Source organism: Salvia splendens, chromosome 18 (genome assembly GCF_004379255.2).
Source record: "Salvia splendens isolate huo1 chromosome 18, SspV2, whole genome shotgun sequence".
NCBI lineage: Eukaryota > Viridiplantae > Streptophyta > Magnoliopsida > Lamiales > Lamiaceae > Salvia > Salvia splendens.
In genome coordinates, this window is record NC_056049.1 from 3,349,162 (window position 1) to 3,373,080 (window position 23,919).

The 23,919-nt window shown below is 38.7% G+C and overlaps 3 protein-coding genes across 5 annotated transcripts; all 3 read left to right on the top strand.

The window, feature by feature from the left end:
- Positions 1 to 2,324: 2,324 nt before the first annotated feature.
- On the top strand, positions 2,325 to 4,460 carry LOC121775961 (CRIB domain-containing protein RIC10-like). Of its 2 annotated transcripts, none has more exons than XM_042173068.1 (5): positions 2,325 to 2,546; positions 2,807 to 2,869; positions 2,952 to 3,049; positions 3,133 to 3,217; positions 3,910 to 4,460. In XM_042173068.1, the coding sequence occupies exons 2-5, from the start codon at positions 2,821 to 2,823 to the stop codon at positions 4,104 to 4,106; spliced, it is 429 nt and encodes a 142-aa protein (XP_042029002.1). In that variant the 5' UTR covers positions 2,325 to 2,546; positions 2,807 to 2,820; the 3' UTR covers positions 4,107 to 4,460. The 2 variants fall into 2 exon arrangements, with proteins under 2 accessions (XP_042029002.1, XP_042029003.1); XM_042173069.1 differs by having other exon boundaries at positions 2,813 to 2,869.
- An 8,420-nt stretch (positions 4,461 to 12,880) lies between these two features.
- LOC121777250 lies at positions 12,881 to 20,414 on the top strand. Of its 2 annotated transcripts, none has more exons than XM_042174440.1 (12): positions 12,881 to 13,195; positions 13,300 to 13,408; positions 13,555 to 13,643; positions 16,387 to 16,546; positions 16,634 to 16,769; positions 17,394 to 17,487; positions 17,677 to 17,814; positions 18,207 to 18,307; positions 18,410 to 18,523; positions 19,535 to 19,758; positions 20,101 to 20,159; positions 20,272 to 20,414. In XM_042174440.1, the coding sequence occupies exons 1-12, from the start codon at positions 13,147 to 13,149 to the stop codon at positions 20,280 to 20,282; spliced, it is 1,284 nt and encodes a 427-aa protein (XP_042030374.1). In that variant the 5' UTR covers positions 12,881 to 13,146; the 3' UTR covers positions 20,283 to 20,414. The 2 variants fall into 2 exon arrangements, with proteins under 2 accessions (XP_042030374.1, XP_042030375.1); XM_042174441.1 differs by having other exon boundaries at positions 20,260 to 20,391.
- LOC121777251 lies at positions 20,288 to 23,224 on the top strand. Its single transcript, XM_042174442.1, has 8 exons — positions 20,288 to 20,425; positions 20,518 to 20,633; positions 20,705 to 20,760; positions 20,986 to 21,131; positions 21,198 to 21,362; positions 21,431 to 21,760; positions 22,277 to 22,624; positions 22,734 to 23,224. Exons 1-6 carry the CDS (start codon positions 20,417 to 20,419, stop codon positions 21,692 to 21,694), a joined length of 756 nt encoding a protein of 251 aa, XP_042030376.1. The 5' UTR covers positions 20,288 to 20,416; the 3' UTR covers positions 21,695 to 21,760; positions 22,277 to 22,624; positions 22,734 to 23,224.
- The last annotated feature ends 695 nt before the right edge of the window (positions 23,225 to 23,919 follow it).

The following is a 23,919-nucleotide window of genomic DNA, read 5'->3' on the forward strand; positions in this document are numbered from 1 at the left end:
GTTTGGGTCGGGTTTGGGTTACACGTTATTTTTTTCTTAACGTATAACCCAAACCCGACCCAAACACGACCCGACCCAACCCATTGTTTTAGTCAAAAATCGGCCGTTGACCGTTAGTTTTTAACGGAAATGTTGACGGAGGACCAAAATGATCAAAATTCCATATGTGCAGGACCAAAAAGATCAAATGTCCATATGTGCAGGACCAAAAAATCCAAAAGATAATGTTGACCGTTAGAGCATCCACAACCGTGCTCTTGCCAGCGGCACGGTTGTGGGCCCGGGCGGTACTATTCATGCCTGCTCTCTGGCAAGAGCACAACACCCACAACTGTGCTCTTCCGCAAGGACGAGCACAATTAATATAAAATTCAATTACACAAAAACATTTTCATAATACTAAAATTCATTAAAAAAACCACAATAAAAATAACAAATTACAAATAAAATAAAAAGACATAATTAAAATCCTAAAAATTAAAAATTACATAATTAAAATACTAAAAATTAAAAATTACATAATTAAACTCCTAAAAATTAAAAATTACATAATTATTGGCTAATATAACCCGAGGAAGACTACGCATCCGGCGGCACCAACCCCAATTGTTTTTGGAGACCCAATATCATGGACTCGTGCGTTTGAAGTTGCGTGGGGGTCATAGTTGACCTATCGGCCAAATTGAGTTGGGCCAAAAGGGCCCACAACGAGTTGTTCGGGGGTGGAGGTGGAACATAGGGTGCGGGTTCGGGAGCAGGGGCAGATGGAGTCGCGGCGCGACGTCGTTCGGCCGCCGCCTTCTTCCTACCTTGCGGTCGGCGTCGGGAACCGCTTGGTTGGGCATCGGGGCTACCCAAGTTAGCTTCGGCGAGTTGGCTAGCCACTTCTTCGCGGGCGTCGGATAGGGATGCCGACCGTGAGCGTTTGGAGGAGCCGCTAGAGGAGGATGTTATGCCTCCCTTATACTTCGGGTGCGTCCGCGTCTCCTGCCAAACGTTAAGATATTTGAACGACTTACCGTTCATGGATTGGTAGGTGCTCAGCGAGGCGGTGATGATGTCGACCTCGCTTCGGCCGCTCCCGGCATTCCGGGACTCCTGGATGAAATAGCCGTTGAACTTGCCAATTTCTTCGTTGGCTCGGCCGATGCAGTTGCGCACCATACTCTCGTTGCGCTCGATCGTTCCCGGCGGCCGGTGTGCATTGTACCGGCTAGAGACGCGCCACCAAAAGTGATCGCCGGATTGGTTCGTTCCAACCACCGCATCTTCGGAGATTTCCAAGTACGCCTTGAACAATCTTTCCATCTCCGCCGGTGAGTACGGTGTGCGGACACCGGCGCGAGATGGAGGATTCGGCATTTGGGAAGGGGCGCGAGGCCTAGGCTCCGGTGTCCACCCGTAGCGCCCATCGGAGGCACCTTGATCGTCGATTGGGTATGGCCGGTAGCCACTCGGAACGCCCGAATCTTGGGTGAGAGGAGGGGCCGAATATTCCGTTTCCGGACTATGAAACGGTTGCGAACCGAACCATTCGGGGTTCCAACCGTGAGAGCCGCTTGGGTTGTCGTCGTTACCGGACATAGTGGTGTTGTAGGGTGTGAGAGGAAGATGAAAATGGATATGAGAGATTGATGATGAGAATTGTGTAGTGAAAGTGTGAATTTTTTGGAGTGAAATTGGGGGTATTTATAGATGAAAGTGTGTATTTTTGGGGTAAAAAAATAAAAAAAAAATTAAAAAGTGGGGAAAAACGGTTATAAACGGATATAATTTTTTGGGGAAGTGAATTTTTTTTTTTTTTTTTATTTTTTATCGATTTTTTTAATAAAAATCCGATTTTTTAAAAAAAAAATAAAAAAATGTTTGAAACCAACGGCTATGCCGTTGGCGAATGGGAGACCGCCACGTGTGCGTCCGCTGGCACGGACGTGCTCGATACATCGAGCAGCGCCGTGCCAGCGGCGCGGTTGCAGCGGTGGCGGTCCTTCGCCTTGCCGCTTGCACGGACGGCGGTGGCGCCAACCGCCACCGCTGCGGATGCTCTTAGTTTTTAACGGAAATATTGACGGAGGACCAAAATGATCAAATGTCCATATGTGCAGGACCAAAAAATCCAAAAGATAATGTTTAGGACCAAAATCGTAAAATGACTATATGTTCAGGACCAATTTTGGCCTTTACTCTTTATTTTAATTCCCGTTTTCCAAAAATTTAAATACTCAGCAGAATCGATTGACTTTTACGTGCCTCATGTTTTATTAAATTTTTAAACTATTTTCTTTAATTTTCATTTTTTTGAGTTTTTCCTGCCTTCAAATCCACCCATGTCCATCTCTCTGAAAGATTTTCGTGGCTCTCCAGCTCTTATTTTCTCTCTCTTTCGTATACAGTTTTTCTCTCTCTCTACCCTCAAAACCCCACAAAAAACTTCAAGGTCTTGAGCAATAATCCACATTTTCTTGTTTTTTACATTTGATGATTCTTTAATTATTACTAGTACACAGCAGCTTGCCCAATCCGGTTTCGTGTGCATGCTCTAAAAGGTGAGTTTTAGCCTTTTCTTGTTTCAATTCCTCAGTTCTTCATCTCCCTCTTCCAATTCTTGCTTTTAGGATTTTGGGCACACTAAAAATCCAATCTTGCATGCTTGTTTTCCGAATATTTTGCAGCTTCATCCGCATTGTTATGTTGTAGTTGTATAATCGTTCAATTTAATGCTAAAGTTGTTATCTTTTTTCAGCCCTTTTAGTTTAAACAGCTCAATTAGCTCTTGAATGTGTTTGCTTTGGTGTTTTGGTTGTAGCAACAGCAACAGCAATGAAAGGGCTCTACAAAGGATTCAAATACACAATCTCTCAATTCTTCGGTAGATTCCCTCTTTAGTCAGATCTTAATTACATTCTTTAACACATAAAACTTTTATTAAATGATTAGATAATTGTTTGCAGTTGTGAAGGAGCGTGAATTAGAGATTGGATACCCAACTGATGTTAAGCATGTTGCACATATTGGCTGGGATGGCTCAACTGGAACAGCACCAAGTTGGGTGAGTTTTTTCCCCTTTTACAAAAATTATGAATTCAATTTGAAAAATTTCTTGTGTAATCAATTTCATTTCACTGAATGCAGATGAGTGAATTCAAGACGGGGCCGGATTTCGCAGCCACATCGATCGGGAACTCTGGCTCGGCACTCTCTCCATGGTCCTCTCAAGGTGTGTTCTTCCCCAATTTCTATCAAGTTTTGAGTAATAAGTTAGTCAACTCCATTATTGGAGAATGTTGACAGCTGTTGAAAGAAGTGGGAAAACATTTTGAGTGATTAGTACAAAGTGTGTCAAGGGCTAAAAAGGGGGAGTTGTCTGTGTAGTAATAGTGCCATGTGCTAAATGGATTTGGACAAATCTAATGGCATTGTCACGGGGCTGAAATTATTGACTGCAAAAATGAAAATATGTCCTTTATGTTGGTTGTACACCTGTACTTCTTGTTCTTGGACATTATTTATGAATTATGAGAGTGCAGTTTCGAAAGATTCTTTGCCTTAAAGCAGGGGTGGTTTTGGATCTTCTGTCACGAGGGGTTTGGAGATTGGTGGAGTTGTGCTTGAAAAAGACCGCTTTTCGTATCGGTCACATGCTCCATGTTTGCACCGTGCTAGAACACCTGAAGTACCACTTTTTTTATTCAGAAAATGTGATTTTAACCAATGTTTTGTTTCTGTTAATTATGTTCCTTCATTATGTTGTATCATTGGTTGTTTATCTCTTTGTCTGTCGAGTCCATGTAGTTTATATCATCCGTATCAAGGTGAATTATCGTCACATTTAGCGTGCCTCGCCTTGAGTTACTTCTGTTGATTGTTCTCTTATGTATTTAGTATGTCCTCATTTCCGTTTTTTAACAGATTTTGGGGAGTCCATGCGGCAACAATCAGGGTCCGAGATGTTTAGAGACATGGCCTCCTCGGAAAAGAAGAAGGACAAACGGAAGAAGTCCAAGTCAACTTCCTCCCCAAACTCTATTTCCGGTTCCTCCTCAAGGTCAGCAGCAAAGTCGAGCGCCAAATTTGTCAGGGGACCAACAAATATCGAAGTTGCATAAAATCATAGATAGAGTGGCCATGCTTAACTATATAGCCTTTTGAAATTCCTTCGTTTGTACTTGGAAGAAAGTCCCCACGCATATGAAGAGACTTCACAAAGCGTAGAGGAAGCTGTAGGAAAAAACTCTCTTGTTTAGCCGGCTGAATTGCATATAGTGAAGGGGCAGGAATTGGTAGACGAACAAGGTATGTAACGCGAAAAAATACGAGAAACTTATTTTGTTTCGGGTGAGGAGGGCATTGTAAAGAGTAAGATAGTTGATGTTTTGTGGTGATGCAGATTGTGGGACTTGGATGTATATTAGGTAACAAACCTGTGTCATTAGTTATCAAAGCCTTTTTATTTATCTGTATTTCTTAGGCCTTCATTTGGTATGAATGTAATTTATAATTCATAAAATTTGCAACTTCTAGTTTGTGTAATGTAACAATTTGATAGATAGTTGCCAAAAATATTGATCAAGTAAACCGTGTATTTAGCAGAGATAGAGGTGGAAATTACCCTTGATTACTTCTTCACTAAATCCAATGAAGCTAGTACTACTTGGGTTGTGTTTAACACACATCTCAATTATTGAATGATATATTATTTGTATTTTTCACTGGATGACGACAAGAAATCATAATACCTAACTATCTCAAATACTTAGATTTTTCTCGAGAAACGGTATTAATACACAAAATATAGAATTTACCTCGGCATAATTTAGACCGTCTTGCCATAATAAAATACATGTCCCATTGTAATGAACACTATAACACTTGTCTTTCTCAAATTATGATAGAGACTACATAGTAACCATCCCCAAACCATCTCTTTTTGGCCTTTTCTTTAACAAACCAAAAAGGAACTTTTACAAATACAAAATATATCACAACCTTGATCAACAATTCCTCAAGAAAAAGGACAATGAGAATCCCAAAATCCTTAAAAATATGTGGTGTTGTGACAATAGTTGTGATAGTAAGCCTTATCGTGACAGCGTTAATCCTATGGTTTGCAGTTCTAAAACCCAAAAACCCCAAAATCACAATGCAGCAAGCCACGCTAAAACACATATCTTTCGGGTCCGATTTCCAAATCAACGTCACGCTGGGGATGCTCGTGACAGTCAACAACCCGAACCATGCGAGCTTCAGGTACGAGAACAGCACGGCCTTCGTGAGCTACCGCGGCGCGCCAGTGGCGGAAGCGCCCATACAAGAGGACGCCATCCCGGCGCGCGGGAGTCACGACATCAGCACGGATTTATTCGTGGATGGGGACCGTGTGGTGGCGAATCCCGGGTTTATGGAGGATTTGGCGGCGCGACGCTTCAACTTTACGTCGTCCACCACGCTCCACGGGAGAGCTAAGGTGCTCAACTTGTTTAAGATAACGGCCACCACTAATAGCACGTGTGTCATCTCTGTTGATGTTGATGCTCAGAATGCAACCTCTCTTTGTAATTCCAAATTTAACTACTAGGATCAAAAAGGTCTTGTTTAATTAGGTAATTTTGCAGATTTGAATGGTGTCACATATTGAGATTGATGATGATTTTGTGGGGTGGAAATAGGGGTGGGGATTTGGTCGGTTCCAACCGAACCACACCCTTTGTCGGTTCGGTCTTCGGTTCCACCGAAGGAACCGAACTCAATTGCAATGCAAATACATTCGGTAAAAATAAAAAACACACTTATAAATCCCTCACACTAATTACCTCCTTCACTAATCTATCTCACCAACAATAATTCCTAATTTGTGCAACATAAGTTAAATAATTTAAATATAACATATACATTAGATAATTCCTAATCTGCTAAATTGTTGTATGTCTGCATATAGCGAAGTATTAGACATGTAGTAGTAAATTTCGGAGAGCATCATGCATGAAGAGAAAAGAAGAGCATACCTTCAATCCGAACAACAACGTGGAGAGGAGAGGAGAGAAGAGCAGCAACGGCGTGGAGGTTTCTAATTTTTACTTTATTAAAACCAAAACAATAAAATTAAAATAAATATATAAAAATTAAATATTAAAAAATAACGGTTATTCGGTTCTAACCTTTCGGTTCTCGGTTAACTTCTACTTAATAACCGGCACCTAACCTTAACCTTAACCTTAACCGAGAACCGTTCCCCATGCCTAGGTGGAAATTTACAAAATCAAATTGATTTTATAAAAGTTTTTTGAGTAGTTCTTGCAAGTTGTTCACATTTATATATTGGAAAAGATATATTTCATGATCCAGCCCATCAATGAAAAGAAACAGATCTGGGCTAACCGAAATGAGTTCCAATTAGGGCGTTTTTCAAAAATAGGCCCAAGACCATAAAAAGCCCTGCCCAGTCCCATGACCAACCAACTCACGGCCAAAAACTCAAACAAATACAAATACTATTATACTCAAAATAGGAATTTTTGAAACGGCACAGATTTTTAAAATATGGGCATTTCCGTTCCTAAAAAGTTATCCCAATTTATTACCCATATGCATCAAGTTATTTACAATTTATACCACCATTAAAAGGCTAATAATAATAGGGGTCTCGACTATCCATTAACACTATTTTAACTACTATTCCTTTCCTCTATCTCACTTGATTAATTTTGTCTTAATTCCTGTGGCATATTATATGCTCATATTTTTATGGGAAGTAGGGAGTAAAGGCCAAATATGGTCCTAAACATATTACGTTTTTATGATTTTTATCCTTTACATTACGTTTTGAATTATTGCATTCCACACATTTGAACTCGGGCCGGAATCAGTCCATTCTGGACGGCTCGTTAATTCAAAAATTAAAATTATTATTTAAAAAAATTTTAAATTAAAAAATCAAAACCTTTGCCGAACTAATCTATTCAAATTTTCCGTTCTAATTAAACATGAACGAAAATTGACTTCTCAATAGCATTAACATAGTCTATACATTACAGCTCCAACAACTACAAACATTCACAACAAAATTAGGATTCAAATTAAACAATAATCCTACTCCGGAGGCGGCGGCTTTACACCGGAGACATATATAGGGATCAGAAAAGAGAAGCAATGCTTTACAACATGACCTATTTTAACGAAGTTCTATCAGTTTTACCAAGAGACTGTAGGAAATTTAATTTGAAGAGATATATCGCTCGACCTTAATCTGAACAGCAAGAGAAAACGCATAATATGTACAATAAAGAGACAGGTAGGAAAGTGTGCAGAGCATTGGCCAAAATAACCGAAAGTGGCTAACTTTCATGTGTCAAGAATGGACCTCACTCTTGGTAATTGTCACGACGGCTATAGAAAAAAATGATACATACGTTATTTCTCAATGTATTAGGATTACTACATCAACATAAATTCTCATTGTTATGATTATAAACGAAAATGATATACTCCATTCGTCCCACTTAAGATGACACGTTTTCCTTTTTAGTTTGTCCCAAGTAAGATGACACATTTCCTTTTGTGGAAACTTTCTCCCTCCATCTCTCTCCAATTAATACACTCAACCATTTTTTCTTACTCCAATTAAAATATTCATCTCTCTTTGTCTCTCTATTTTAATACTTGTCACCCACCTTTTCTCTCTCTAATTAAATACATTAACCAACAACTCCTAAAATCTCGTGCCGGCTACGAAATGTGTCATCTTAGCCGGGACGGGGGAATACTTATCAAGTTTTATATCTACAAAAATATTCTTTTGATTCATTTATCAAAAACAATACATTAAATTCAATACGAATTTAATCATTCTCAACTCAAACGGATAAATCTGTGAAAAAACGGTAATACTAGTATTTATATAGATAGAGAGATTTGATAAACCTCTTTATTCTTAAACCTCGCCAAACCCAGAAGCGAAAATCAAAGAACCGCCGTCCTTAAGTAATCCAGAAAGAAAAGAAGAAATTCCAACTAACCGTCGAAGATGCACTTCAGATTTCGAAGGCTGCATCTTGTTTTCCAAGTTTTTCCCAGGATATATCCCGGTAAAGAATCAACTCATTCTCCTTCTTACGTTGTAAAAGAGAGTATTTATTTTGCTTTTGGATACTTGGAATTTGCTTGCTCCCCATTTTAATTTCACTACTTTAAAAGTGCCTTTTACCAGCCCTCTGCAACGGGCATCAATGTTTTTACCGACGGCAGCGGCGCTGCAGCTTGGTGGTTATGCGAGGGTTTTGGTATAGCTGGTCGTCATTGGCAGAGGTTAGGAATTCTTCGAGCTTGTCTTTCGGATTTGATGTTTTTTTTCTATTTCTGTTTGATGTGAAACTGACTGTAGCTTGATTTTCGTTCCTCACTTGCTCTCTCTAATCCCTATAGACTGCTTGGTGAAGTGTTTATTATCCTAACTTATTGGTGACATTGAGAGCCTCTTTCAGGTATTCAACTCGATCAAGGAGGAAAGATAAGGCGGTTACTCTCCGTCGTCTTTCGCAATTTCTCGCCGCCTCCTCCGACTCAAGCGACGCCCGGTTACTCTCCACCGCCGACTACACTCCCTTCGCCGTCCTCAATTTCTCATCGTCTCAAAATTCGACGCTGCTCCTTGGTTCCGATTTAGAGTCTCGGCGTGTCTGGGTTGCCGCTGTCACACCCGCAGACGTCACGCCGGACCGCTGCTGCTGCCGCCTCCGTTGCACCCTAGTTTCTACCGCAGTCGGACTCTCCCCGTAGCGACGGCGCTGCCCTTGGTCAGCCCTGGCAGTAGCTCCTGCCGCTGCTGTGCAGTTCCTGTTCCGGAGATCGCCGTCGACAGACGAGCAGTCCCGAAACGAACCGCAACTGCCCGAGTTCGCTCCGAACAGCCCCGAAAGATAAGTTCTCATTACCAAATTATGTTTCTTTCGTATTTTGATTTAACCGTGGGAGTGTTCAATTGGTTGTATTGTTATCACTGTTGCGAGTTTGTTTGATCGTTTTAAATCGGTTTCGAGTTTCGATTGATGCAACAAAGTGATATGCTTGATGTTTGGAGTAAAAGGGATGGGGAGGATTTTTTTACCTTCTGTTGAACTCGCTTTGTGAAGGCGAAAGGAAAAGTCCCTCCCAGTTATGATTCTGTCAAGACAAATTGTATATGCTTGAATATTTCAAAAGAGTTGTGGAGATTGATACATGAACTTTGAATGAATTTACCTATGATTTAGAATGGGTATTGAATAAGGAGCTTGGCAGTTCTTCAAACTCCCGGTTTCTGCCGTGAATTCTATGAGAATAAATGCATGAGTTTGGGGCGATGAAAGGAGTGTTACCGTGAATTGTAGGAATGGGGACGAAAATTCTTATACTCTCTTTTGCTACTGATTTGCAGATGGACGAATTGTGAAAGTGAGACTGCCGTGATTAAGAGGGAGTGAAAGCAAGGAATTGATTTGAGATTAATTCTCAATTAATTCGATGATTTAAAAGTCAATTATTTATTATTGGCTGAATTAAAAGTAACTAACCACCATGATTAGGAGTTACTGGTGATTTATTTTGCAGGCAACGGCTGCAGAGTGGGGTGCAAACCGATCAAACTTTTTGGAGCAGAATTGAAGAATAAAATCACGATGGGGAATCTGCCGTGAAGAAAAGAAATAAGGACTGGGCTCAAAAGATATCTCCCACAATTTTATTTACTTTAATTGGACTCATTTAGAGTGTAGCCCAAAAGATGTAATTTTGTTTATTTGTTTTAGACTCTTTTAATTTAATAGTCCAAAGCCAAATTGTAAAGTAAAACATTGGACTTTATTTAATTGAGAAGCCCAAAATTTACTTTTCGCATATCTTTTTATTAATTAAAGTTCACGGAAAACTTTAATTAATTTCGTCGTCCCGTTTCCAACAAAGATTAAAATCGCTCATTGCAACAATTAATATTTAGTGTTGTTCTAAATATTAATTCTTCAAAATCGATCATTGATTTCCAAACATGTTGCATACTACATATAGCACTTCCAATAAATTCCACGAAGGTCGAAGGTATTCCTCTACACCAAAAACAATTCACACTTTGCAAGTATGAATATTAAAACACAGTACGCACTCTCCTTCGCGCAATCCAACAACATAAATAGTCCTTTGGTGTTATGCCAAGTACTATAATAATTCACAAACGTATCCACTAGATTAATAAACCAAGATTTTGTATTTCACAAAGTTCATAAAGAACTAAAAGAATTCATCGCGCCAAAGAACTTTTATTCATGCAAGCCCAAAATATTAATTCCTCGCTCCACGAGAAATTAAATATTATTTTTTAGAAATTTAAAATTAATCACTATATCGCATTCAATAATAATAAAAAAATTTATTACTCGAAAATTCGCGGGTGTTACATCCGGAGATGGAAGCCAGAACACACAAGGTTTGAGTTGTTATGAACATACTCCGGAACATGGCTTATCGCCTTATCCGCATTACTTACAAGGACATTTATGTATATTCCATCCAATGCGCCAATACAACCCTAAGACGAATCACATAAATTTATAAAAATTCAAACCGACTCTAAGAGCATTAGCAGTGGTGCAGATGTCCCGACGGACATCCCAAAAACACCTCCTGCCACGTCATACGAACATCCCACTGCGGATGCCACCTCAAACATACATCCTACTGCACAATGGCGGACATTCCCAAGGACATCCCGACAGACTTCCCACAATAATAAAAATTCACAAATTCAAAAATTAAACAATTTCCGTAATTAAACAATTTACGGAATTAAAATTTCGACACAAATAAGGAAAAAAATTCCATTAAATAATAAAAAGTACATTTCACCAAATAAAAAAAATACATTTCAATAATTAAAAACTACATCAACGACGACCCCTCCGCTGCCATACTTCTTCAATAATATCGTTCTGGAGTCGAACATGGGCTTGTTTTTGGCGCATGTCGGCAAATGCACGGACTCGATCGACTTCGCCATGGGGTATCCCCATGCGTACATTGCTAGTGGCCAATCCGTGGCTTGGGCCTGCAGCATCAGCATCATCATTGGTCCAATTAGTCATTGCCGGACCTTCATCTTCGACAATCATGTTGTGCATGATAATACATGCGTACATGATGTCGGCGATGCTGTCAACATACCACAGTCGTGGTGGACCCTTCACTGCCGTCCATTGAGCCTGGAGCGCACCAAATGCCTGCTCCACATCCTTGCTCGTTGCCTCTTGACGACCCGTAAAATATATCTTCTTTTCATCTGTTGGGCATCTGATCGTCTTCACAAAGACTGACCACATAGGGTATATCCCATCCGCCAAATAATAGCTCATATTATGCTGGTTGCCATTGACGACGAAATTGACGGCCGGACCAACGCCCATGCATTGGTCGTTGAAAAGGGGCGACGACTGGAGGACGTTGATATCGTTGTTAGACCCGGCTACTCCAAAATAGACATGCCAAATCCACAGCCGGTAGTCAGCTACCGCTTCAAGGATCATCGTGGGATTCTTGCCCTTGAAACCAGTAGTGTACATCCCTTTCCAAGCAGCGGAGTAGTTCTTCCACTCCAAGTGCATACAATCTATGATGCATAACATTCCCGAAAACCCGTGCATATCCAACAGAGCCTGCCAATCTTCGGGGGTAGACTTCCGAAGATATCTATCCCCGAATATCTCCATAACGTCCTGACAAAAATACTTCAGGAACTCGCGGGCAGTCGTCTCGCCGATGTGGAGGTACTCGTCGAACATGTCGGTCGCACCTCCGTATGCCAACTGCCTGATTGTGGCAGTGCCCTTCTGAATCGGCGTATGGCCGGGTTTACCAGCCACATCTTCCCGCACCCTGAAATACTCGTATCGACTCTCTAAAGCGCCCACGATACGCAGAAAGAGCGGACGATGCATCCTAAAACGTCGCCGGAACATGTTCTCCCCATATCGTGGCTCCGGAGCGAAGTAATCTTCGTACAACCGACAGTGTGCAGCGAGGTGGTCCCAGGGTACTATAGATCGACGATGGATGAGTCGAGGTACCGCCGGCTCCAAGGCCGCTTGTTCCTCCCTATCCGCTGCCTCCCGCACACGTGCATGAATCAGTCGCATCATGTGTTCATAATGCCCACCACTACCACTACCACTACCCGCCATTACAGATATATAAAAAAAATTTAGAGAGAAAGAAACTTGTTATAACAAGTGGTGCGAATGAAATGGAGTTTAACGAGCCGTATATATAGACTTTTAAACAAAAAAGAAATAAAATAAATAAAAAATCGGGACGTCCGTCGTATCTCGGCAATGGCGGACGTCCGCGGAACCCCGCGGAACTCCGGTGTCCGCAGCGGACGTCCGTATCCGTCGCGACCTTGCACAATGGTGGACGTCCCGCGCGGACGTCTAGCACGCCGGTCGGACGTCCGCGGGGACGAACGCCATTGCTGATGCTCTAACTCCCCCAAATCCCCAAATATTGTACTAACTCAGGATTCCGGATTAATATTCTCTCCATAACTAAAGCATTAGAAGTTAGAACACAAAAACATAATACTCCCTCCGTCTCAAAAAAGTTGAGTCATTTTTTTTAACAAAAGACAAAACATCTAATCACTATTAATTTATTCCATCATTTACTTTACTCTCTCTTATCTTTTTTTACTTTTTCCATCTCTTCTATTTATTTAATATAAATTCTTAATCTCCGTGCCTAAAAGTTTTGTCTCAAATTTTTTTTTTTGGAACGGAGGGAGTACAAAGAAACAAAAACTTTATTAACACGGAGGAAGTATAAAGAAACAAAAACTTTAATTTTGCTGATTTAACATCAGAAAATTGAAAAGGAGCAAGAAATCGAAACAGAAATCAAGCACTCTCCTCCTTTTCATCATCAAATAGTACATAAGCCCAACCTAATCAGTGCCAAACATAGCTACTTCAAAATCATAATCGAACTTCATTTACAGTACCAATCGGCCTTCTTCTTCACCCAATCATCTAGGGCTTCCTCGACAGATTTCGTCTTGGCCTTGGCGGCGTCGTACCCGAATTTCTTCGTCTTGACAGGAGACAGCTCGTCAGAAATTCCAACTATCTGTTGAAGATGTACTTCGGATTTCGACGGCTGCATCGTGTTTTCCAAGTTTTTCCCGGTAAAGAATCAATACATTCTCCATCTTACGTTGTAAAAAAGAGTATTTTGCTTTTGGATACTTGGAATTTGCTTGCTCCCCGTTTTAATTTCTCTACTTCAAAGCTGCCTTTTACCCGTCATCTACAACGGGCATCAATGTTTTAACCGACGGCAGCGGCGCTGCAGCTTGGTTATGCGAGGGGTTTGGTGTAGCTGGCCGTCATTGGCAGAGGTTAGGAATTCTTCGAGCTTTTCTTTCGGATTTGATCTTTTAGATGCGGAACTGACTCTAGCTCGATTTTCATTCCTCACTTGCTCTCTCTAATCTCTATAATGTTTATTATCTAACTTATTGGTGACACTGACAGCCTTTTTTAGGTATTCAACTCGATCAAAGAGGAAAGATAAGGCGGTCTCCAAGGACAATGCTTTGTCCTTTATTCGGTCTTTGCTTCATCAGCCTAGAGGTGAGAAGAGTTCTTATCTGTTCTGAAAACATCAGTGCACACACTAAGAATGAATACAGTGAATGTGATGAGATACAATGGCATTTTTCTCATTACATGCTTATAGAGATAACTATCACTCTTCTGAACATTTTCTATATAAATAATCATTTCATCTTAATAGCTTTGTTTTGATTCCCACTTTTTTTGTGAGGTAAATGACTTCTAATTTTATTTTTCACCTGTTTGATGCACATCTAATCATGTTTGGAGTCTGAGGAAAATAATGACAATCTTCTCATAGATGGAATCTGTTGAATAGAAGAGAGGAAATTGTATAGTACTAGTTTGAATCCTTGTTAGTGTATACTGTTTTCAGTTAGATGTTCTTTAAAGGTTTGAAAATAAGCCTAGGTATTGAATGATTCTGAATTGTCTATGCTTAAGGAAAAGGGTCAGTGTTTCTGAAGGAATAGAGAGTTGACACTTAACAGTCTTTGAATGGTATGAGATCTTTAAAGAAGGTTCAACAGTCTTTTCTGACCTTCCAAATAGCCTTGCAAAAGACAGAGCAACATTCATCTTTTGAGTAGCATGCATATTGCTACAATGAATTGGTGAACCCCATAAACTATTGTATCAGTTGGTGAGACTGTTCATCTAGCATGAAATGGGAGTTGGTTATCTGATAAATTTCTGACAGTTTGTCTAGGATTAGTTGAGCAGGATTTTAGGCTAAGCTTGAAACTGTGTAAGAAGTGGCTACTGGCTAGATAAAATTTTGAAAACCAGGTTATCATGTACTTGTTGATCTTATTTATGTCCATAAGCATCAACATTTGTAGTCAGGCACTGAGGGTGCAATCAGATGAGTAGAATATAGCTTTGCACATTGTAACTGAGAATTTTGGGAAGTTCTTTAGTGTGTTTTTTTGCCAGGTGAAAGACAACAAAATGCAGCAGTGGCATCATATGATAAAAAAAAGCTCTGCTCAGATGTGTGATTCATTTTGTTTCCCAACTGTCTGCATAATTCTGTCTATAGATGCCCACCGGTTCCGGTTCCGGCGGTTAACCGCCGAACCGGAACCGTGGCAATTTTCCCGAACCGGAACCGTCGCAATTCGGGTCGCGGTCCGGTTCAGGTTCAAGATATTCCGAACCGGAACCGTCACCAAACCGGCGGTTCGGGACGGTTCAGAACCGGCGGTTAACCGGCGGAACCGCCGGTTTGGGCGCGTATATCAAGGCATCGGGGATGGGGCCGACGGCGGCAGCTTTTCAGCTGCAAAACCGGCCGGTTTCGGCGGTTTTTTGGCGGTTAACCGGCGGTTAACCGTGAAAACCGGCGGTTTTGCTCGGAAACCGGCGGTTCCGGCGGTTTTCCGCCAAAACCGCCGGTTTTCCGAATATTCAATTTTTTTTTTTCAAATTCGAATTCTTCCATAAGAGTTTCTCTCTTCAATCTCCCAATTCTCTCTCTTTGTCTCCAATTTCTCATTTGTGCTATCGTGCTTCCATTTAATTACGCAAGTGCTACTCTTATTACGCATTGTTATATACTTATACTTGTTCCCGTAGTTCTATAAGTTGTCTTTCTTTCTCAATTGCTAAAACAAAAAAATATATATTATTCCATATTTCTACATTTCTACATAGCAATATGTCATCATCCCGAGAACTACGTGGATTTTAATTCCTCAATAAAATTGTGGATACGTAGGCAACTCAACTTAAATTTGAAAAGTTTAACTTTGAAAGTTTAAGTTGAGCTCAAGCCCTTTTCAATTTTTTCCCCCCATTTCATGTTTTTTTCAATGTAAATTATATTACATTGTTGTATGTTGTATACTTGTAGTTGTAGTCTTGTAGATGTATTATGTATATGTATTGTAAATTGTAATGTATCGTTGTCCGTTACAACTCAAACTCAATAAAATTGATATCATTTTCTCCTTATTCGCCGTATTTCTATTTGAATTATACATTGTCTTGTTCCAATTTGTTATATAAATCCAAATTTCAAATTCAAAAAAAAAAAACAACAAAAAAAAAAAAACCGAACCGCGAAACCGCCGGTTTCGAACCGGAACCGCCTAAACCGCCGGAAAAACCGGCGGTTCCGAACCGGAACCGGAACCGGAACCGCCGGTTTTCGAACCGGAACCGTGAAATAGCCTCACGGTTCGGTTCCGGTTCCACCTTCGACAAAACCGGAACCGGCGGTTCCGAACCGGAACCGCCGGTTTTTGAACCGTGGGCAACACTAATTCTGTCTATTTTATCAAGATGCTCAACTTACTATTATAGTTAGTATTTAGTAAGAGACAATAATAAGATACTTATGCTGACCACTAAGGCTTTTCTAAAGAAATTGAAAGAATGCAGACTGGTTCAAAATGTTGGGAGATGCATTTTTAGTGTTAGATTCATCTAGAGTATTTTCTCCCTTTAGATCACTACCCCCCTTTTCAGAAAACTGTTGGGTGGCAACTGTACCAAAGAAACTTGAGTTTTCCATGTCTTTAAAGATTTGAAAAACGACCAATCTCTGACATTGTTGAAAGAAATATCCAAATTCCCAATGTCTGTATGTTTCTTTATGGTGTGTTTTGTGTTGATTTCCTGTTCTCAAGATATTAGCATACTATTACCTATCTATAGCAATATTTGGTTTACTGCTACTCCTCTAGCTTACAATTTTGAGAGTTTTGCAAACCCCTTTTTGAATTTGTGAAATAGAGTGTAACACTGATTATTACAGGACCTTCTCACTTCTGGTTGAATACGGCTCCAGGAAGGGAAAATATGATCAAGGGAGATGGGGTTTTACTAGTTGTTGTTGTTCAATATAATGGAGGATCATTTGAGGCTAATCAAAATACTACCAAAATGATTGAAAAGGCAAAATCACTTCAGCAGAGGTATAATGCATTGGCAAATTAGTGTCCTTAAAACAATTGGCATGTGTAGAACAATTGGGTTTATTACCGGCTCATATGATGTTGCAGATATCCTCACCTTCAAGTTATTGCTTTGCAACTCTGTCCATCAGTATGTCTGGATGATATTTCTTCACATCTTCGGACAATCACCAAGGGTTACATTACTTTTCCTATCTTGTTGTCGAACAAGAATATTCCTGAGGTTTGTTACTTATTGGAACCTTTTAGCAAGGTTGTGTATAACTCACATTTATCTACTGAAAATTCTTAAATTTACGTGTAACCTGTGTGTTAACATAGTTATTGTTATTTTGACAAGCAGAATTTGTTTTGGCTGCTCTATAAAGTTGAGAAAAGTATTGCATGGAGTACTATTCCAATTGATTCTTGCATTATCACATCTATCTTGACTATATAGTGATTAGAATCCTTCCCATCACCTTTTAGATCATGTTTTGGATTTTACTAAACTTTTCAACTATCTAAATGTTAAATGTATTGAAATTCACATTTTGAATTCCCTCTAGCTGCCTTGGATTTTTTAAATGCACAGTGGAATATGAAGTTTATAGAAATTTTTGTTAAGCTCTATTGGGCTGGTTACAATTAATTGAGAAATAGAAAAGTAACTCAACCTTGATTTTTGTACTTTCTAGCACAACGTGTTTCTTATGTGAACAATAGTGTAATGGGATGTTTATACTCAAAAGTTTTATGCTGCTCGACAATGTAAATATTTTTGATAGGTATGCATTGTCTAAGCCAGTTAGTAGCATGTTTACATTCCGAATTCCTTTTGTTTATTTCTTTAATTTTTCTGTTATAGGAGACAAATGTCCCCTGCTTCTTATTGTCAAAAGGTCTTCAGAATCCAACAATGTACCCTGGAAAGGATGTGGATCTTATGGTTCTTCACAAAGGTACTCAAGCTTATCTTTTTTCCTTATATTTGAGAGAGCTAATTACTATCAATATGTTTGCTTTTTGTTCTTGGTTTCAGGTTTCTTGCTGTATTTTTTTAAATTTTGTGATGCTCAATCATTTTCTGATGGGATTAAAAGTGTTTGAAAGTTAATTTCTCATTCTCTTGATTGCTGGCATATTCGCAGATATTAATGATTTCAATGCTGAAGTTAGCAAGGACACTAATGTCGTTGATGTGAAAAGCACTTGGAACAAGCCCATTGAAGTTTTTAAGGAACCAGATGTTTGTTCCGCTTTGTGGAATTTATTGTTTTCCTTCCCAGGTAGGCGCTTCTTGTATAGAGGTTACACTAGGTATATTTTATTGAGGGATAGGGAAAAGAAAAATAGAGACTTTGTGAAGAACTTCTTTTCTGAGTAAAATGGTTCTTGGTATGTATGCACTGGAGATGGAGTTTTGATATTGTTGGTTGGAATTAGTAGTTCTGATCAGGTTTCCAAGTGTTTAGATGAATAGAAAATAGAAGGCACATCAGGTTTGTAAGCACTAAGCAGAGAATCCAAATGGCTTAGCTTCATAAAAGTGCATAAATTGTGCTTGGTAATCCAAAGTGTATGGATTTTCCAGCCTCAAACTGTTATTTTTCTGTTTGTGTAAAGACGGGTTACAAGAACATTTTGTTGTAATTATTAATCTTCATTCTTATTTTTGCAGCATGCATTTCAGCAGATGCGGGTGGCAATCGGTTATTCCTTTCTGATGTTAATCATCACAGGATTATTGTGCTCAACAGCAATGGAAATATTTTGGATGCGGTATGTAGTGGATTGCACATCTTAGTTTTAGGCTTTTTTTGTGTAAATAATCCAGTGTGCTATAAAGGGAATGCATAATGAAAATTTGTTTTATCCTCCCAGATTGGTTCTTCTCCTGGTTTTGAAGATGGAGAGTTTGAAATGGCAAAGTTGATGAGACCGGCAGCTTCTTTCTATGATTCTTCTGAAGATTGCCTATATTTCGTGGATTCTGAGGTAAACCTCTTATGCGTCTCTCAATTACTTTTTGTTACAAAAATCATGATAGGCTAGGGATTTGATCTAGCAAACATATAATAGAGGGAATCACTTTAGTGAAGAGAAGAAATGAATACGATTACATTACACAGTGTAGAGCTTCCAAGACAAGGTTCTCAGATTTGTGCATTTTAGTAAGGTATATTCAGTTAAACCTGATTGCAATCAATTTCAATTTGATGAGACAAAGTTCAGCTAAGTGGCATTCGCAGAAAGGGCAGCTGCCTTTTATAGGTGAGAACGCAATTTGGTTAATTAAGTATTAAGGGGCACTCTCAACAAACAACACCTTAAGTGTAGCTTCAAGTCATCAAGTTTTTCTTGTCCATGGTCATTTCCTAATGGATAAAGCTTTATGATGTTTAAAAAGCTTTCTGGCTTGTAGAGAGTAGAATAAAGAATAAACTAGGACAGAGGCAAATATTAATTGTGAGATTTTGTGACTGAGTATGAAATTTTAATTCATCGTAGAAATGATGAAATTCAGTTAGCACTCAATTCTGATCAGATTTCTAGCAAAAATTGACCTGACCCAGCTCTTGCTGGTTTACAGAGTTTATTGACTTTCTTTTCAACTGGTCTTTTAAAAGGTCGTATTTTATAAAACAAGATTATCCGACGAATCCCAACGAACCAATATGATGGGGTCTAATAATGCATTAACTGCTACGAGAAACGTTTTGCAATTAAAATAAAATAATAATCTTGTTACATGGCCTAACTTCATATATCCTTTTTCTTTTTAAGTGGCTAAGGTTTTATTCCTATATTTTTTACTCAATTCTTCTCATTTAATTGAGGTTTTGATATGTCAAATTCTGCAATAATCTCCAGCTTTCTCAATTGTTAGTAGAAAGGTTTTTATAAGCTTTGTTGTTGTGCTCTTTGTCACCAATTTTGTCTTCTCTAGTAATTTTTCAAAGTTTATGCCTTTATGTTGGGTTGATGAATTTTCTCTTTTCTCCAAAGAATCATGCCATCAGGAGGGCTGATATGGAGGCGAGGGTTGTGGAGACTGTTTTTCCAGTAAGTGGTGGTAGTCAGGAGAAGGGTTTGTGGGAGTGGATTGTAGATAAGATATGGAGTAAAAGGAGTATAAAGATGAAGTCGGAAGAGTATAATCCTGAATCACTCTTGTTCCCTTGGCATCTTCTGAAGTCATCAGAAAACGATATCTTTGTACTCAATAAAAGGTAAATCACAACTCATATTTATTTCATCAGTCAATATCGATATCCTCTGCGGTAATATTCAGAAATAACATTTCGGCAGAAAATCACATATATAATAGTATAAGTATATACGCATTAGCTCGTAAGTGAACAACCAGTAGGACGGCTAGTAACAGAAGTATGATGACTTGTCCCTTTTACTACTTTTTAATTAAAATTTCTCTTCTGCTATATATTGTTAGAGAAAAAAATGGTCCTGGCTGATGAATGATGAGGATTTAGTGAACTCCAGTTGACGTACCTTCATTAACATGAAACTATCGATGCCAGTCTAATTCATCTTTCCATCACTTTTCTATGTAGCTTTGGAACTCTGTGGATTGTAGATTTGAAATCAGGCCTTATCAGAGATGTTATAGAAGGTATTGACCTTTTAACCTTTTATTATTCTTATTGACATGTTTACTATCCCTGCCCCCACTGACTTCTTACTGCCTCAAAGAATCTTAAAAAATTTTGGAGATTTGTGAGCAGATGATTCTTGAGAAATGTGAGCCACTGCGGCAGTTGCCTGCGCATTGGTTGAAGCAGCAAGTTGATACAAATTGTTCGCTGGAGGAAATCCAATATGGCAGTCTAATGTCATCAGTTACCTCTTGTCAGGATGATGTAGTATTCTATGATGAAGGTACCGAGACTTGTTCTTGTTTTTATTTGTTTTATTAGAGGGAAGGATTTTGGAGGATAGATGCTCATAAGTTTATCACTGAAGTTGGCCAGAGAGTGGTTAAATTCAACGAAGGATCTGGATCAGGCACACCCTTGTCTTTGTCGAACTTTGGGAACCTTGGACTTCCTTATTGGCTCACGTCATCTATTGAGAAGATGTATTCTGTGTAAGTATGAATATTGGCAGAAAAATGGACTTGCTTTCTACTTTCCTGGTGTAACTTATGGACTGTTGCAGAGATAGTCAATCCGAAGTAGACCTCGATCATTCAGAGTGTTTCCATCTGTTGCCAGGTATTTGTTCTTTATGGGTGCAAGTATAGTTTTTCAGTCAATTTAACAGTAAAATTGTTGGTTATTCGGTTATTCCACTTGCATTCAATTCATCTTCTATCTAGCTTCATGTATGCGTAGTGAGTCCTGAAACAGTCTTAAATTATTCGATCTTTCCCTTGGCATGTATTAACAGTTGCACTATGAAACCTAACACTGGTCCGTTCATGCATTCAAATATCTCAGGGAGAGTTGATATAGAGTTGATCGTTTATATTCCTGAATACGCTGATCTAATAGAGCAACCCCATCAAGGATGCATATGGTGTCAGGCTAGAGGGGCAGCATCTGAAATCACAGGGGTAGAGAGACAAACTGCGCCGTCACAGAAGGTATCACTTTCTGCTTGAGTTGTACGTGTCCTCATTTCTGTAGTTTTGAATTTCAAACTGCTTCAGGTGAGTGCGACGCAAAAGTTTTATGATGACCTTGATAGCCTTATCTTTACAACACCTGGAGAAGGATCAACAACAGAAGCAGAAAGCCAGCCCTCTGGCGAGGAGCTGCAAGAAGGCAGAGTCCGCATTGGTTGCACGATCAACACTAGTCCCGGAACAAGTGAGGTACACATCTCGTTCGTTCTTTCATGCATTTTACTTGTATATCTTATCTGCCTCTATTGTTGGTTTAGGCTGCTATTTACGCTGCACTTTACTTGAGGCTGAAGAAGAATTTGAATTCTCAAGGCGATAGCCAAGCGATCAAAGCAGCGAAGATAGCAGACATCTTGGAGCCCAAGAGGAAATCTAGAAGAGACATGCTCATTAAGCTCCTGATGATGTCAGAGAGAGAGTTGGAAGACGTCGTTTTCATGAGACCTCTTAACGTCAGGCTCAATTTCAACTGCGACCTCCACCCTAAAGGAGAGCACTCAAAAGGAAATAGTTGTAACTGATTCAACTGTGGAAGCTCACGTTACCCTTAAGTAACCGGATTTCAAGCTTATCGTCTCGTTTCTGAGGTGAGGGTGGTGGTGGTGGTGGAGTCACAAACTCAGCTTTTTTAACGTTTCAATAAGGCTGCATCTATACTGATTTCATCATCTCTGTCACAATTATCTGGGTTTATTTGAATTCCCAAAAAAAATCAATTCAAGCTCGAATAAAGCTCCGGTGATTTGCATATCAAGCATGCGCTAATAAATAAATCAAATATAGGCTCGGTAATCTCCGACACCGGTTTTCTCATAATATATTTCGTACAAAAATCTTTAAACAAGCGTCTATTATTGTATTGATCCGACCCGATATTACATGTTTTGGGAACGTCCAGTGTCAGCTACTGAATGGCCTTAAGACGCCAATCCTCGGACTATGTAATATACTTTATCCTACTCTTGCACCCAAATGCGAATTCGATTATAAGTGAGGATGTCTTGTGGGAAGGGAATTGAGTTCTTTCTCTCTAAAGTCTTGAATTATTAACTTCTTTTGCAACTTTAATCTTCTTTACGCTCTCTTTTATTCTCTTTTTGCAGGTATTTTCACCAAAAAAGTGCATGGTTTATAACTTTATTCTATAGTTAGACAGCGCCGTGGTTTTCAGCTTCAATTCCAAGATTGATGGGAATCCGGATTGCCACTAATTTCAAATTTATCCCAAATAGTTAACTTCAAATTACATAAATCAAATACATCCAAAGTTTGAGAATTGTTCTTTTGTGACGATTATAGTTTAATTTGATTGGTTGTTGAAGAGGAATAATACTAATGCACTAAAGGATTCGACAAATTCCTATATAAAGAAGACCAAAGTCATACATTTTCATCCAATTTTAATTATCTCCACATTCATAAAATAATATAAACTCATGTCCTCCCTTCAGGTAATTTAAATGTCCTTTCTTCAATTGATGTTTCTCTTAGCTTAATTAATTTATTTTTTGTTATTTAATTATGTGGTACTATAAATTTAATTATTTTGTAATTAAGCAGGTTGAACATGCAAGTGATGTGATCACAGAAGCTGAAGTTACCAGTAAAGAGGCGGCGCCGGAAAATGCTAAACCCTTGGATGTGGAAGACGAGGAAGATCTGGAAGACTTGACCGAGCCAACATACGAAGAGAAGGTTGGGAATTCTGACGACGAAGATGCCAAATACTCACCGTTCATGGAGAGGGAAGAAGAAGACGAAGATGCCAAATACTCACCGTTCATGGAGAGGGAAGAAGAAGAAGACGCGCTGCCGCCTTTAAGTTACGGCGGAGGACCGGCCACCTTCGACTATTTTAATGAAGATGATGACGAGGACGACATCGTTTAATCAAAATATTCATATAAGCTCAACATTATAAGCCAAAATATTTATGTAAGGAATTTGAGTTGGCTTTCTTTGTGGATCATGGTGTTGTTTAGGTTAACTCTATGGAGTATACTATAGGTTTTGTTTATCCATATTATTGAATTTTAGGCTTGTTTGTTTAACGGGAAAGTAACATTAGAATATGATTTATAAGAATATACTAATATTTAAAATTATAATTTATGATTGATTGTTAATCATGCATTTGAAAATATCAATAAAATTATAAGGATTTAAAAATTATATTAATTAATTAACTTATTTTTTTCTTCTTGTTAAATTAAGATTTTCTTCAATTAAATTATTAATTCAGAAGAAGATAATAATAATAATAATAATAATAATAATAACAGCAATAAATTTTTATATTTTAACAAAATTGTGAAATAATATCATTTAATACATTTTGGGGTTTAAAATCTCATCATCTTGTGACAATTTTAGCATATGAGTTAATGAGTAACTATATATTGAATGAAATTGGCTCATCAAGTAGCTCGAATCGAGGATAAATGACAAAATATAGGTACATTTTCATGAATCAATGTCTATACTTTTTTTAAAGCAAATGAATTTTTTCGAAGATGTAAATAATTTTTTTAAAGCAAATAAGACTTGTTGTTGGGTCATTATTGGGCACGTAACCTAGTCTCATTTAGTTTTTGTGAACTTCAATTTTATTTTGTTAAATGCACTAAATCTAGTCTCCTGTAGATTTTGTGAAAACTTATTCATAAGGAAAATTAATTCGATGCGAAATATTTTTATTACATTATTCAAATATTAGGTATCCAAAAATTAAAATTTAAACTTTTAG